The sequence below is a fragment of the Tympanuchus pallidicinctus genome, unplaced genomic scaffold (genome assembly GCF_026119805.1).
Source record: "Tympanuchus pallidicinctus isolate F22 unplaced genomic scaffold, pur_lepc_1.0 scaffold3, whole genome shotgun sequence".
In the NCBI taxonomy this organism is placed as follows: Eukaryota; Metazoa; Chordata; class Aves; order Galliformes; family Phasianidae; genus Tympanuchus; species Tympanuchus pallidicinctus.
The window spans coordinates 8,670,717-8,686,834 of NW_026294747.1; the positions used below are offsets into that span (position 1 = coordinate 8,670,717).

General features: G+C 45.0%; 1 protein-coding gene and 1 long non-coding RNA gene across 4 annotated transcripts in view; one reads left to right on the plus strand and one right to left on the minus strand.

The window, feature by feature from the left end:
* LOC128086930 (uncharacterized) overlaps positions 1 to 10,269 on the plus strand; it is a 48,232-nt gene extending 37,963 nt beyond the window's left edge. Inside the window, exons 5-9 of the long non-coding RNA XR_008209604.1 lie at positions 2,675 to 2,838; positions 4,604 to 7,129; positions 7,484 to 7,585; positions 8,490 to 8,609; positions 8,824 to 10,269. This is a non-coding gene — a long non-coding RNA (uncharacterized LOC128086930). The remainder of the gene's footprint in view (positions 1 to 2,674; positions 2,839 to 4,603; positions 7,130 to 7,483; positions 7,586 to 8,489; positions 8,610 to 8,823) is intronic.
* SWAP70 (switching B cell complex subunit SWAP70) overlaps positions 9,263 to 16,118 on the minus strand; it is a 33,113-nt gene continuing 26,257 nt past the window's right edge. For 2 of the 3 annotated variants that reach the window (XM_052695968.1, XM_052695965.1), the window contains 4 exons: positions 14,792 to 14,958; positions 13,849 to 14,047; positions 12,274 to 12,379; positions 9,263 to 11,308 (listed from right to left, as the gene is read on the minus strand). In XM_052695968.1, the coding sequence (XP_052551928.1) occupies positions 11,199 to 11,308; positions 12,274 to 12,379; positions 13,849 to 14,047; positions 14,792 to 14,958 (582 nt within the window). In that variant the 3' untranslated portion in view covers positions 9,263 to 11,198. The remainder of the gene's footprint in view (positions 11,309 to 12,273; positions 12,380 to 13,848; positions 14,048 to 14,791; positions 14,959 to 16,118) is intronic. The other variant, XM_052695967.1, reaches the window with a different exon arrangement.

A 16,118-nucleotide genomic window follows, 5' to 3' on the forward strand; every position in this document is an offset into this window, starting at 1 on the left:
TGTTGGGAGCTGCAGAGGTCTTTGCTGTGATGGCTCCTGGTGAGGCACGGGCCTGCAAGGCTGTTTGGTACTTGCTGCTGCAGGCAGTGTGTGTGCAAGCATCACGTGGTATCTGTATGGGCAGGAGCATCTCTTCCAGTGTTTATTGTTTGATTTGCTGTTTCTCACACTCTTGTGAAGAAATGCGTAGTTGCTTCCTGCCTTGATTTATCTGTAGCACAGAAACAGGGAGATTCCCAGGTTACCCAGAGCTAAATGTTCAATTACTCATAGCTCTGTGCGCCCTGGAGCAAAAGATGAGCTTTGAAGCTGCATACCATAATTTCTGTGATTTAAACATCAGAGGAGCCCCTTTTCTGAAGACAGTGTTGTATTCTCCTGGTTATGTTTGGTGGCACTGCTGAGTTCAGCCATTGGCATGCAGAGTTGCAGCACGTCGACCCCGTGCCGTTCCACGTGAAGATTCAGGTTTTACTTTCTGTAAGGTGCGTGCTGCTGGCTACCCGAGGAGCTGGAAAGATGCCTGTTATGTGTGCTGGGCTTTTGAGGTGCAGAAAGCAGCATTTAGCAGACCCATGCTCTGTAGTCAGTACGTGCAGCCTCTGTGTGCACAAGTGGTGGCCCGCTCCCAGCATCGGCGCTGCCCCGACCTGACCCACAGCTGCGCTCTGCCCGCTGTGGGGCTGCAGGCATACACAGCATCTCCCAGCTGGGCTGGAGGTCAACTCATTCTTCCCTTGGGAACAGGCCCTGCTGCTTTACCAGCAGCTCCTAGGAGGCTGCAACAGTTGAGCTTATGCTGGCTGCCCCAGCACACAGAGGTCAAACAAATTGAGTTGCTCTTCAAATTAGCTGGATACCGCTTTGATCACTGTCCATTTGAGACGTGTGTTTGAACTGGAAAAATGCGTGCCACGTTCCAGCCACCTCCTGCAGCCAGGAGAGCAGTGATGCCACTGGCAAATGCATACTCTCACTGAGCCTTACTTAGCTGGAAAGCTGTCGCTGAAGCGTGTCCTGTATCTAGAATGATCTCAGTCTCGCCAGGCCTATCTCTTACAGATGTTAATTCCTAACTATGATCTTCGCAAGTTTCAGTAGAATAGTAAGCTGCAGTAAGGAGGGGATATGTTCAATTTAAACACTGAGATTACCGTGCTCCAAATGAAGCCGCTTTTATTAATAATTACCTCTCTGCCGTGACTCTAAATTCAAACAGCTGGACAGACTCTGCTCTTTATTAATTTCCTTGGATCCTTTGGCACAAAGCCCTCAATTCCTGTGATGTAATGGTATAAAAAGTTGGCTCCTGCCTGAGCTTCCACCCACAAGTTCTAAATTTGGAGCATGGCAAATTTCTGCAGATTCCAGAGACAGGCTATGCTCACGACGTGCTGATGCCTTCAGTCCCATCCCATTGCACCAAACAACAAGATTGTGTGCTTTTTATAACTAGGATAATAAATATGACTCAGATGCACATGTTGTCTATGTAAGCATTTGGGGTTGGCTATCACTTTATGGCACTGGGAAGAAGCCAAGCCAAATAAAAATTGTTTTGAGTAAATATTACATTTCTAGAGCATGAATAACTTTTCTCTCCAGCCAACATGTCACTAATGGGAATAAGGAAGAAGACGGGGTGGGAGGGAAGCAGTAACTAAATCATCCCACTGAATGCAGACAGTCTGCAGCAAGACCTGTTGTTTCGACCCATCTGGGGCGTCATGTCCCAGATAACTCATAGCGGGTTTCAGCAAGGCCACAGGTGATGGAAATAGAAGCAGCTAGATCGCTCGGCACCATGCTGCTGCACAGCTCTCTCCTGGGTGGGATCTCTGCCCGTAGTATGAAAAGCAGGCAGCCGAAGAACCCAGTGTCCTGCTCCCCCTTGCTCCCACATCAAGCATGTGGATTGCTCCATGGAGATCAGCATTGCTACTCACGTGCTCAGCACTAAGCATGTGCATATGTCTGTTCAGGATCCGGGCCAGGAGGAAGGATGAATTTTTCTATCCTGCAACTTCGGGACCTTTGGGGGTTGTCTGCATTGTGCAGCTCGGGGAAACAGAAAATGAGACTGCATGCAGCTTGGTGCTACTGCACCAGAAAGGGAAGCAACTCTGTGGGGCAGTGAGGTGCTGTCCTACCACCAGCATGCACCATTGCAGGGATGGTCAGCAGAGCTGCTGGCTCTGCTCCAAGGCTTCCAGCAAGTTGTTGTGTCTGTTTCTTTCCCCTCCCTGCCCACAAAAAGAAAAGAAACCACCAACAAACACAATTACTCCTGCCCTTGAGCACTTCTTGGCAAACAGCTTATAAAGTACTTAATGTACCTGAACTATAAAGGGATAAGAGCAATGCTTTGTTTTCCAAAGACATAGGAGAGAAAAGATTATGTTAATGTATGCAATGGGGTGGGAGGAAAATTATCTGGAAACATTCCCTCATAACAGGAATCTTCCGGGCTCCCAGGATACAATAGCCAGATAGAAATGATGGGAGAGAGACTAGCTTTGAAAACCATTGGTGGCTTTCCTGTTTTGTTAATGATCACGTAATCCTGAGCACTGTGCGTTCCATCCTCTTGCACCTATGAGCTTTTTCACACCAAACAAACGAGTGCTTTCCTGAACTTTGCTGTCTTTTTGTTGTTTTTTTTTTTTTTTTACAGACTAGTTTGGCATGGGAGGAAGAAAGCCTGGCTTTAGAAGAGGAGTTCAGACAGGAAGCAGCAATATTCCAAGAAGATTTCCGAGTCAAACAGGAGAGGAACTGGCTTCTCGAAGAGCGTATTGCAGAGATTCCCTAAAACATTCAGCTGCACAGCTGGAGCAGGTGAGTGGGAACGCGTGAAGGGCACGCGATGTTCTTGTGTCCCAGCTGTCCCTATCAGAAGCACTAGAGAGGAGCTATTCTATGCTGCAGGCTGGACCACAGCTCACAAATAAAGCATTTCAAGGGCTGCGAGCCCTGCAATAATGACAGCCTTGACGTCAGCAGACCTGCACCTCTAGAGACTAGGCTGAGAAATCAGTGCCTGTTTGCCCAGCTAAGGCAGTTTGACTGTGTTTCCAGTATCTGGGCGATAAGTCTTTTTCCATGCCTTGCAAAGCTGCCAGTGGTCATTTTCTGCCAACAGATCAGCCCAAGCAGTGCATGAGGAGACTAACTCCGTCCCCTTTGTAATGCAATTTACAATTCAGATGAACTTTTGTAATACAAGAAAGTGTTTTTACATAGTAGAGCTTCTAAATTGTTAGAACAGTTGGAAAATCCTGAATTGCTTTGAGCAGACAGGAAAAAAACAATGAAAAAAAGACATCGTGGACTGCAGAATTTACTGAAGTGGGAGTTGATGGTCAGTTCCCAAGACTGAAAACGTATTCAGGGACGTCTGTTGCACTTGCAATTTGAGCACGAGTACTTCAGCCTTCAGCAAGGTATTTGCTGCAAAACTTGTTGCTCTGGTTTGTAAAGCTTAAGCTCTGAAAACTGTCCAGAGAGTCAAGGTCAGTCCTGTTTGGGTTTACCAGTTCCTGAACTCCAAGTGCCCAAGGGAGGGGAGAGCTTACCTGGGATTGAGTCAGCAGCCTGATTTAGGGATGATGGAAGAGGGCTTGGCTCAAATGCAGAATGACTTTATGACTGTTGCCATGTTTTTTCTGACACTTTAGGGCTAGCTACGTGGTGATTATAGCTCCTTTAGGTCATTAGAAATCTAAAGGCTGCTTCAATTTGTGGTTGTAATCCAAGAGCTCACAGGTGGTTTTCAGACCATCAAGAATTAGGCATGAAGGCAGAGGGGCTGAAAGTTTCCCAGTGGATGGCAGATGGGGTGCCAGGAGGCTCTGCTCATGCGGAGTTGCTCTGATCTGAATAGCCTTCCCTCAAGTGTTCACACAGCCATCTGCAATTTGCACCTTGTAGGCACAATTTCAGCTTACCGTGACGTTGCTGCATCTCTTTGCAGGAGCAGCAGTGTTTTGCAGGCACTAGAATAGATAAACTATTTCCTATTAAAACTTGCAGGCTTCAATAGATAAATATCCATCACATTTCATCAGCTGAGGCATAAGGAGGTTAAAGGACCTGACAAAGGTGATAGCAAGTCAGATGGCTTGGAATTTTGTAGCTCTGAGAGATCATCTTTCTAAAACAGGAAACCCTCTCAAGAGTAGTAGGTTTTCATTAAAACAACAGTTCAAACCTGTCGATCTTGATATATCAGGAAAACAAGGAATGTAGAAAATGCGAGTGTTAGCCTGGTCTCTCTTAAACTAAACCACCAGGTCTGCGTTCCTACGGAGAAACAAATACCCTGCAGGCATCGTGGTGTCTTTGATTTATTTTTGGAAGCTGAACCTCCCCCTCTTTTGTGTCTGAACTAAGAAAAAACAAGGATTTGGGGCCAACAGAAGGTTTCAGCAGAAAAAAAGCCTCCAGTCTCCCTGCTCGAGAGACGTGAGCAGTTAAACCAGTGTAATCCAACTTAGCTTCCTCTACATTTCAAAATTAGATTAAAGTTCGTAAGTCGTTGAGGGAAAATGTTACCCAACAGAGCAACTGTCTGACTCTCAAAGTAATCACTGGGCCTTTGCAGGGGAAGAGCACAGACCTGCTGACAGTCACCGGAGTAACTCAGGGCAGTGGCTGTGCACAGGGGTGAGGCTGGGCGCTGCCGGGAGCCCACGGGGCAGATGGCTGGCAGAGCCTTGTTGGTCAGCCCTGCTGGTTCTTGCTTGTGTTGCCATTGTGTGGTGAGCTAAGGTAAGTCACATGAACCCTGAGCAGAGCTTTTGGTTCACTGTTCCGCGTGCTTTCCTCGCGATGGAAGACTGGTTCTTCCTCGTGCCCTAGCAGTGTTCAGCTGCACGTACACAAGTGACGCAGCTCAAAGTAAGCTACCAGCTCAGCTGTAAATAACTCGTGTAACACCGCATCTGTGCGAATCTGCCTCTCAAAACAGGATCTGCAGATGTGATTAATTAGGAGCGCGAGAGGAGCCGCTTTGCTCCCGGAGCTGTTTTCAGCATGCCTGTGTGGTGGTGTCCGGCTGCCATCTGGCGTCGAGTGCCCAACGGGGGCCGCAGTAGGGCAGGGCCCCCCAAAGCATCCCCTTGCCAGCCCAGCCTGCCCACAGGGCTGCTCGAGTGGCAACCTCTGGGCGACGGCCAAGCCGTGAGCAAATCCTGCCCAGACTCACCAGGGCCCCCCGCCACGGTATCTCCCGCATTCCTGCGGCAGATTTGGTATTTCTTATTGTTTTCCCCATCTCTGGGGGAGCGGCTGCAGCTGCCTGGCCGGCCTGCTGGGGCAGGAGCTGGCGGAGCCTTGTGTGCGGGTCCCACAGCTAGCCGGGGGCTTTGGAAAATCTGCGTCAGTCTTCTCACCCTGCATCGGCACGTAGGGAGCTGGGGCTGATCAGGAGGGGTGAGATAAAAGTGAGGGAAGGACAGAAAGCTTGAAGAGTACAGAGGAGCTGTGCTGCACCACCAGCGTGGGAACAGCGTCTGCTCAGTGTGCACTGCCCTGTGCCCAGCGCTCGCCCTGCAGCTCTGCTGAAATCACTGCGCTGGTATGCAGCAGCAGAGCTCCTCACATGTGCCAGCAGCAGTGCCTGCTGACTGGTGTGCACTGAGCTGGATTGTAGTTGGGAGTAGGGGCAACAGTGGGAGTGACTGCTCTGAGTTGGGTGAGGAGGGAAAATGGAGACAGAGTTGTCTTTGGACTCGTGCTGCACAGCGTGGGTCTCTGCAGAGGTTGCAAATACCAGGGAGCAGCCTGGCCAGTGATAGAGACAGAGGAAATGTGGAGAGGCTTTTGCTGAGTCACACTGGGATGGGGAGAACTGCACAAATCAGCAGAGGGGGCAGTGGCTCCCAGCAGGTTACCTGATGACATTGGGTGAGACTGGACCACCAGCAGCACAGGAGTTGGGCTGTGGGCCTTGGGATGGTGGTTGTCAGCCACACATCTGCCTAAGCTGTGCCCTGGGCTGGCAGCAATCCCCTGGGCTTCAGCTCTGCTTGCTTTTAATCCCGTCGCATGTGTTCAAATTGGACTTGCTGCTCATGTTAAATGAAAGGCTGCAGATTCCTTGTGCAGGTAGAAGTAGCCGACACAAGCCTCTGCAAATTGCACTCATGCTTGCAAGCACCCCCATAGGCCCCCTGTGACACATTGGTGATGCACAAGCAAGTCACTTGTGTGTGTGGAGAACAGGCAGCAGAAATAACAGCAGGCAGGCCCTTGCACGAGGTAGGGAGGCCTGGATCCTGTAAAAGGCTGTGGTGTGCTGTAACTGCAGGAAGCAGACCTGTTAATTTCCGAAGTGTACAAAGCTGGTGTTAGAGAAGGTTCCACTGACAGGCACAAGAGCTCTGTGAGAACTGAGAATGCTCAATGGAGTGGAAAGGGGAGTTATTTGTTCGGTTTCTTTGTCGATGAATTTAAAATAATGGCCAGAAGGAAAAAGCAAATAAAATTGTTCTGATTTGGTTTTGCTTGTTTGTTTTTATGTCTTTTTGTTGATGCTGTGTCCAGTCAGTTGTGGGCTTTCTCTCAGAGTACCTGCTCATATCCTTTTACATTGCCTGCACTGGCTGAATATGAGAAAGCAAGGGAGAGAGGGTCTCTCCTCAAGGGGTCTTTCCAGGATTGTGCTTGTAGGTATCATTGCATTCCCCTTTCATTTTTCAGGATGTTTTTATCTTTTGTTTTATATCATATAGTTCCAAGTTTAGTATCTCTTGGAGGTGAGAAACTGCTGCTGTGTTCAAGGTCTTCTCAAGTGTTAACCATTGGCATTGCCATTCTTTCAAAGTGTGCCTACTTTTGACATCCACATTGCTCTTCTGCATTTTTGGTTCTCTGCCATTGCTGAGTATGTTCATAAAAGTCATAAAAGTCAGGAGAATATCTAAATCCAGTGTTGTAAACCTTCTCTTTGGCTTCTGGGGGAGGGATGGGGATGTTGGTGTGGTTTGGTTTTCCTTGTTTTTGTTTTTTGTAACTCCTGAAGCATGTTGTGGTCAAATTCTCAGTAGAAGGAGCCCTTCAGATATGCTATCTGTGTGGTGTCTGCTCGCTGTGCCAGGAGGGGAGCTCCCAGCCTTGCAAACAGCAGGTGGGTTTGTGGTCTTTTTCACTTGAGATTTAAGCAGACGAATCTGTGTCCTGCTCTGGAAGAGACAATAGGTGTAAGCTGGACTGTTGCACATCCTTCCTCAAGCCCACTCTTGTGGCCTTGGGGCGTTTTTATCCTGCATGTCAACAAACAAACACTGCTCAGTGGGATGAGAGATCAGGGTGAGGGTGAAGGACAAATGAGGCATGTATACAAGGCAACTGGTAAAGCCTTATTTACAGGCAGGTAACCTTCCTTACATATTTCTCCTTGATCCAGGCCTTATCTCTTTAGAAAAGCTCAATTTATCCTAAGCTAATGGCAACACTCTTATTGTACAATCTTTTTTCCTAGGCTTGTGGTTGCCTTGAGACTGTATATTGAGCTGAGATGACTGAAGAACCAAAGTGGCTCATGAAGTCGAGGACAGTAGCCTGCAGCGATGATGGCAGCAAAGTGATTGTAATACAGGTTGTGTAGTGTTTGCTCACCCTTCATACATGTTCTGTTTTCTTGCACATGTCTATGGAGTTGCTGAAGGGAAATGAAGGGTGCTTTTCATTGTCTTGAGGCTCAGCGTGAGTAACACCGCCCCGTTAATCATGGTTCCCTGGAGAAACTGAGCTGCTTAAGGTCCAAACCACCACCAGATGGCAGCTGAAGTTCAAATATGAGATGGGCCCAAGGTCCCTGCAGAGGGCTGCCAGAGAGGGGAACTTTGTGGTCCTTGAATTGGGAAGATAAAAAAAAAAAAATGTGAGTAATTGGCATAGTGCAGGCAGCGTTGGAAAGTCCCTAACTGATGGGTGAGTGGGGGAACTAACGTCTTAGTGCTGCAAGAGTTCCTTCATTCTATCAGATAACTTCTTAGCATACTTTCCTTTACATTACAAGCAATAGATCACTGCTTTGTCCCAAGAGGCTGAAACACTCTGTGTGTGCCTCTTATCCTGGTCACGCACCAGTGCTCAGAAATGTTGACTTAAAATGCTTTGTTTAATCAAGATAAAATTCAGACATTTCCAGTTCACTTTTACTGAAATAGATGCTGCGGTGACTTCCAGAAGAAACCACAAGACTGAATACTTGCATGCCTTTTTGGTTTTGCTTTCTTTTTATATCTCCCCACCTCCACAGCTCCCCTGCATGCAGAGATTGCATTGCTTCCTCAGGTAGGCTTTGCTTTTGTGTCTGGAAAGTTCGACTCAAGTAACCCAAGTTGCTGGAAATCTGCCTGTTACAGCTGAGAATGAATGCATAAGGCTGTTAAAGTCTCATAAATCAGCTCCGTAAAGTGGTTACAGGGCAAAAATTGTGTCTTAGGTGAAACAAAGAATGGTACTGTGCTATTGGTTTGCAGGTTTGTTCTCTCAGCAGCAGAAGGAAAACCTGAACTGGGCAGAGAGAGGATGAAGCCCTCCTGCGCACCCTTCAGAGGCACCACAAGCAACAGAAGCAGCTTCCTACTGGGCCAGCACAGGTATGTCTGATGTGTACTGCTTTTCTGAGAGAGTGGTCAGGCACTGGGATGGGTGCCCAGGGAGCTGGTGGAGCCACCGACTCTGGAGGTGTTCAAGGGATGGTTGGATTTTGTGTTGAGGGTCATGGTTTAGTGAGAACTACTGGTGATGAGTGGATGGTTGGACTGGAGGATCTTGAAGGTCTTCTCCAACCTTCTGTGATTCTGTACACAGATGGAACTGACTTGAACAGTGTCACATCTCATTGAGGATGAGCTTCGGTTCATCTCCTCTTGTAACTGTGGCTAAGAAGAAGGTGGTGACATGCTGATCAAGGGCTGTTTTGGCTGCAGTGTATGCACACGAACTCTGCAGCTCCATGAGAACAGTAGGTCATCCCTGGGCCAGTGGTAATGCAGTGGTACATCAGAAGCAAGTCTGTATCAATTCATTTCACATCTGGCACACTTTGTGTTTCAGAAACCACATCAGTTACCTTCAATCCAACTCCCACTGACCACACCGTTAAGAGTATTTCTTAATTATTATTTCTTATTATTAAGAGCCAGATAGGAAATGAACTGCGAGTAAATACCTCAACAGTGCACTTACTGACCTTCAGCATCTTCTGAAATCCCACAACCCCAAAGAAACCCATACAAAAAGTCAGCTCTGCATTCTGCAACGTAACTGATGTTTATTACTTTATTAAATAGCCAATTCTAAAGAACAGTAAAAAACAGGCATCATTTGGTGTTCTTAAAAAAAAAAACAAACACAACATTTGTCCAAAATAAAGACTGTTAGAAAAATTAACAAGTTTGGCCCCAGAAAGCTACGTATACCTTCTGCTCTCCATGAGAAGTGCTGGGCAGTTATAAATACTGTTCCTTTTCATCTAGCAAAGTTTAACAATGTATACATTAGTATTTCCATTACAGTTTTTTTTTCACATTTTTTCTGTAAACAAGATCAATATAAAACTGCCTTGTTAGCAAGCTTAAGAAACTATTGCGTTTCTGTACAGTAAATACAAGTAAGACAATCCTGGATTTTCCTTCCATTTTCATCAGCATTCCATTTACCAAGACATTAAAAAGATTTCAATTAGTACAAAAATATAATCAGAGTAAATGCCTGCGAAGATTTCAGTGTTTGAGTGAGTCCTTGTTAACAGGCAATGAAAATGCTATTGAGTTCTGAATGTGAAGATCTGTCTGTACAGCTTCTGCTCTTCTGAGAGCTGAGCAGCATAGTGCTGTGTCCAAAGGCACTGGTTATCCATCTGAAATGTTCACTTCTTATTTACTAAAGGTAATTTAACATTGAGCTGAATGAAAAACCGCTGTGTTTGGTCTATGTGCAAAAAGGCAAAGCTGCTTAACAAACCCCACCAGTGGGCACCTGCTCTCCACAAGGCAGGGCTGACTTCTCAGAATGCCTGCAGAACTTAGCAAGAACTGTGACTTCAGTTAGACCTCAGTCTGGTGTGGGTGACTGACTGGGCAACATCACACACTTGTTCCTTCCCTGCAGAAACAGAAATCCCTCTCTTGTTCTCTGCAGAGAAGTTTAAGACTCAATGGAAAATCTTCATTACCAGTACTGCTGAAATGGAGTGGCAGGAATTATTTTTTTCTGTCGCAGTACTGCTACTGACTCATCATTCTTCTATCAAATGTCAAATTCAGTTTTCATCTTCCATTTTTCTAATCTGGCCTCTAATAGAAAATAACACAAAACGGAGCGCTACAACTATAGCACTGTTCATTGCATTAACAAATGTTTTGCATATAAACGTAGGTTCGATGCAGATATTTCATCTGTGTGTCATCATGTTCCATTCATGCGCTCCAGAAAAATCTGTAAGCCAAAACTGAGCATCTTTTAAACCATGAACATGGTTTTCCAAGTTAAATTCTTTTTTAACCCAGTCTCAGACAAGATCGATCCTGCATGACTGCTCTTCCTAAATGTTCTACAGCAGCATTCTGTACGTGCCTGTTTCCAGTGCTTTTATGTGCATTCCTGCAGAGGACACACAGATCAGAGGAGCCAGGAACCAGAGAGAGCGGGCACCCAGGGATGAAGCCAGGCACGAGAAGAGCAACAGGCAGAACAGAGGAACAAACAGAGGAAAAAGCAGAAAGAGACTAAAAGGAAGGGAAGGTAATGCTCTGGACAGAGTCCACAGGATTGACTTATCCCATGTTTACGTTATACTAACTGAACCAGTACAGCAATTGCTTCCCTTGCTGTTTGAAATGAGTGACGGTGCCTGATTAGATGCTGCCTGTTTGTTACAGGCTAATATAGAAACCATCCTACAGCCTACACTTAAATAAAAAATCTTCAGTAGAAAAGTCTTGCATAAAGAAACAGAATATCTGTTAAGGTGAAGGAAAACAGCAAGTACTGCCAGACAGCACATAGTGGTGTCATTACTGAGCTCTTAGTAGACATTTCTGCGTGGTAAACAGTTTTTCCTTTGTAGAAAGGCCCTCCTGCTGAGTAAACTAGCATCTTCAAAAGAGCAATAAGCTGTTCTGAGCAAAGCAGAGTGAACAAAGGTGGACTTCTGTTCACAAGTAGTATGTCAGCTATTTTCATTACTCAGAAGAGGCTTTTTTCCCTTTCCAGCTCTTTTCTCTTTGCTCCAGTTCAGCTTCAGTGAAGGCTGCCGGGCCCCAGTTTGTGATGAGGTGTGGATTCTTGGAGCCTGGAAGACAGAGTGCATTGAAACAAGAGTTTCTGACAGTACCACCACTCCCACAGCAGCAGGAGAGACTCGGAATGATTCGGTCAGTGCTCCATGGTTGGGAGCCATCACAAAGGCAGCCCAAGGAGCCACCTAACTGCAGCAGGAGGAACACCTGGGACACAGCAAAGGTGCTTCAAGGGAGAGGTTCCCAGCTGCTGCAGTCTCAGCCTAAACGTCCAGTAAGTGGTAAAGACATCTTTACTTTGTGCTTTTGGCAATCCACATTTAGGCTGACTGTGTTAAACACTCAAACATGCCATGTTCAGGTTGAAATATATATAATACTACAATGCAATGCTATGATAATGTAAATATTAGAGACAGTATGATATAATGCAGTATGTTATATCTTAAGATCAATGCACTATTATGATGCAAAGTAGTAATATAATGTAACAATTATTGCATCACATCATACCATACCCTGTATTCTGATATAAGGCTAAAAAACAATTAGTTTCAGCAAGGCCAGGAGAGGTAAAGACTTGAAAAGGTTCTTGCGTTTAATTTTGCACAAATGTAGCACTCCAGGTATGTGGATTTCATAATGGCCCTTTTTAAAGCAACTAAGAGCTTTTATCTACTCCTACTAATTTAATAATATTAATTTATTTTAAGCAAAACCAAATCCTCAGCAGGCAGCAGTCTAATCAGTCAGGATCCTTCACCACTTACACTGCACTGCACACACGTTTTAAGTCTTACATTAACAGCACTTTTTTGTAATACACTTTAAGTAGTGCAGAGTTGCAAACTTCCTTCTTCACAACCACCCCACCACTCAGAGAGAAGATGCTACTCTGACCAGCAGTTCTGACAATGTAGTGTTTATAGGCTGTAGAGAAGCCAGTAAGCTACAAGAATACACAGCTGGTTGATGCACACATGTGAGTACAATGCTTTTGTGATTTTAATGTTGGTACCTTGTTTACCTGGCTCTATTAGTCGAATTAATCCCTCATGATGAGCTACTTTGTCTTTCCAGCTCCTGGTGTTATTAGCTGCCGTTTCCAACTTCTTTTTAACCTCCTGAAATAGAACACAGCCCCATTTAAAAAATGAAAATAACTTGATTGTATTTATACAAAAATAAAACATTTTTCAATCTAACATCTGTACCATGCTCTGTCAGGCTGCACTGCTCAGTGTGGACAGGGCTGTTCCATTTCAGATCAACACGTTCACTCATTTAGTCACTCACTGGCTATGTAAAAGTAAGTCATCAAACCAAAATCCAGCAATAACCGGGGCCGTAAGATGCCTGTAGCTGTGTAACTACAGCTGCTCTTCAAGAAGATCAAAAACATATATAAACTGTAGTTTAGTACAAGTCTATATTTAGTAGTACTGTGATCTAATAACTGAATACATCTCACAGTTAGAAATCATGATGTGATAAATGGAACAGGCAGCTGATAGCCACAAGCAAGAAAGAGACATTCTTCTGTGTAAACTGGTCTTTTGGCCAATTCTAAATAGAAGGTGGGCATGATCAATTATTCCTAAAATAATGTGAACTACCGCACTCCACCACTTCAGCTGTACTGTTTGTTTTTTAATTCTCTTACAGTCAGCCAGCAGTACAGAGCAGTAAATGATACTGCATATACAAAAAAGCTGAGTATTTCCTGAAAGTAACACTCATGATGAGTTAGATGCAGCCCCAACACGGTGAGTCGTAAAGTGGCACTATATCCTGTGCCAGTCCAGCTGTACAGTCTGTCCTTCACAGAATCTAACTCCAAGGACACAGTGACAGCATAAATACACTCCCAATTAAACAGAAATCTCACTGTTTTGTTTTCCTGACCTAAACAGAAGCAGGGGCGACACCTCTCCAGCCCTGTGAAGTACAGAGAAATGGTCTCTGCACTCACTTCTGAGTAATTCTGAGAAATACTTCACATTTCTTCCACAAGTACAGCTACTGGCCTACACAAAAAATGCTCAGCAGAACAGAGAACAGGCCTGGCATTTAGGAGACAAGGCACCGCTACATTAGAGGATCTCGACTCATTCCTTGCCATCCTCAATATCAATTCAGTACTTAAGTACTTCTAAAGGAACAAGGGCTTACAGGTGCACAGCACTATTTCACCTGGAGAAGACACTGTCCCATTACACCATCAAAACATTGCAAGAGTAACTAATTCAAAAGCATCACATCTGATTATGGCAGCAATGGGACTGCATACAGCAACAGACAGACACGTCAAGAGCATTTCAGGCTATGACTGAGCTGGCTGCATAGGAATGAGGATAAAAGAATAAAGGAGTGGTATATTTTAAACCTGTCCTCTTCAGGCACATATACTGGTCTGTGGCCAAAAAAAAAAAAAAAAAAAAAAAAAAAAAAAAATCACATAACTACCTGACCTGTTCTTATAAATCTTGTGCTTTGCTAATCCTTAAACAAGCATGACATTGAGGAACTTCAGATTCAGTTGAAACACTGCATACCTGGCCAACAGGAGAGGCTGATAAACAGAATGGCTCACCTCATATTGCTCAAGGGCCTCTTTCCTTTCCAGTTCAAGCTGTTCCAGTTGCTGCATAGCAACCTGAAGAGCCTGCTCCTTTATCATTCTCTGGTTTTCTAGCTCCTGCTTCTCTGCTTCTGTCATCTGAATGGTCTGCTGCTGCTGCAAGTGCCATTTTTCCAGTTCAGCTCTCTTTGCTGACTCCTCTTCCAGTAATCTGCAATGGGGATTATGGTGTTAGCTGCACTTCACAGTAAGTTGTAGCCACTATGTAGCATACACAGAGGAGAGCCAAGCTAATCACTTTATTTCTTGGAAATTTTAGTTAAAAATAAAGTCAAATATCGGGAAGCAGAGAAAATGTTACTGCTTCTTGGCTTGTCTTCAGTGTGGCTCTGAAGTCACTCCAGCAGTGCAGGAGGCTCACTGCTACAAAGGGCTATTCAGAAAATTCAGTCAATGATGCAAATGCAAAACAATGAAAACCAGAGAAGAAACAAACGCATGAGTTATCTTAATTGTCTGGAGAGGAGCAACTCCATGAAATCACAGAAAGTGAAGCTCATACACGTAACAGAAGATTTAACCCTTTACCAGTTGAAATACAACAGCAAGCTGTATTCCCAGCTGCTACTTTATAAAACACACAACTGAAAATTTGTACAGAATGATGACAGTTTTCAAGTGTGGACAGGCACAATTCATGGTGAAAAGTAAGTGAGCCTGCTCTTCTGAAGTTACTGAGCACTATCCCTGTTAGGGGCTAATAAAAACATGCAGAAAAAACATGAATGCCAATTTTGGCCTTCATAACTTAACAGAAGAAAACCTCCCCTGTCTTTACATTTTATTTCCCCTTCCCAGCACAGTGTGCAAGATGCAGTCTTCAAAAGCATGGCACAGTTGGTTATTAGTGCAGGGGAGAGGGAACAGAAACATCACCACTGGGTAAAACACATACCTGGCTTGAAGTTTCCTTACAGTCTCTTCATCCTGACGTGCCTGTTTCTCAACCTCCAAAGCTTCCTGGAGCTGATTATACATCTCTTCCAGTTCACGTACCCTCTGTAAATACTGTTCCAGTTCAGATGATTTCTGAGCGACTTGCTCTTCCATTTTTTGCCTCACCTAGCAGCATAAATTGAGGGCATGGGTGAGTTACCATTCAATTCAGGTTTCCAAAGATAAAGGAAGTACCAGGTTTCTCTCAGATGGCATTTTCAGAGAGACATTTTCCTGCAGCCTGCAGAGCAAGACTGATCAAAGAGAGCCCAGAGTTGCAGCTATGAAACAGTCATTTACACTTTCTCACTACATGCGGCACAGGATTCTTACAGTGGTTTAAGTCCATCTTCAGTCAGCTTGACCATGAGACTTAGTGTACAGTATACAGATACACACTAAACAGAAGGAAAGAAAAGCTTGCAGAGTGCCTGGACGCAAAGGTGAGGGCACCTTAATTACACTGTTTCAGCTCAGGCAGCTGGATGATGGCACTGCAGTGTGCAACAGTAAAGGGTGGATAAAAGGTTAGAAGTCATCTGGGGGAGGCTGACTTAACTGAGAGCAATTACTGTAACCAAAAATTGAAGGTAAGAACAAGAGAAAAGTGAAGGAGAAGCTGCGTATCCACAGCATCATCCCACCTTGCCCCAGCACTGACCAGAGCAGGGTACTGCAGCACCTGACCTGTCCTGCTCAGCTCACACTGGGGACAACAGCAGTCAGAGAGGAGAAAGTACTCAAATCTCTGCAGTTGTAACACATAACACTTCACAGAAGGTGAAGCACTGCTCCTGGTGTCAGCAAGAAAAGCTTGCTTTCTCTTGTGGTAGAACAGCCTGTCCTGCTCCACTGCTGCTCTCCCTGGGCTAACCTAAATCCCACTGACCCAGAAAGCCATGGTGCCCAGCAATGCACACTCAGCACATAACACAGCACTACACACACTACACATTTGTCCTGAGGTGTTATTGCATAAATGCACTGACATGACTACTTCTATTTCTTTTCTGCAGCTGACAGAAGAGCCTGTTAATGCCTCACTAAATCCCTGAAGACAGAAGAATTAGTTTTGGAAATCCTTGTCCTGGATTATAAGAACAGCATTTTAATAATGCTGCAAGTCTTCCTCTCATTGTGCTTGTGAGTGGATAAATACAGAAGAACCAGCAGTGTGAAGAAAGGAACAGTTTGGGGAATATAATAAATTCAGAAAAATCCCAAAATGCATTTTAAATTATGTCTTTGTTCATTTTCTATATATACACAACGTGGACCAGCCTCAG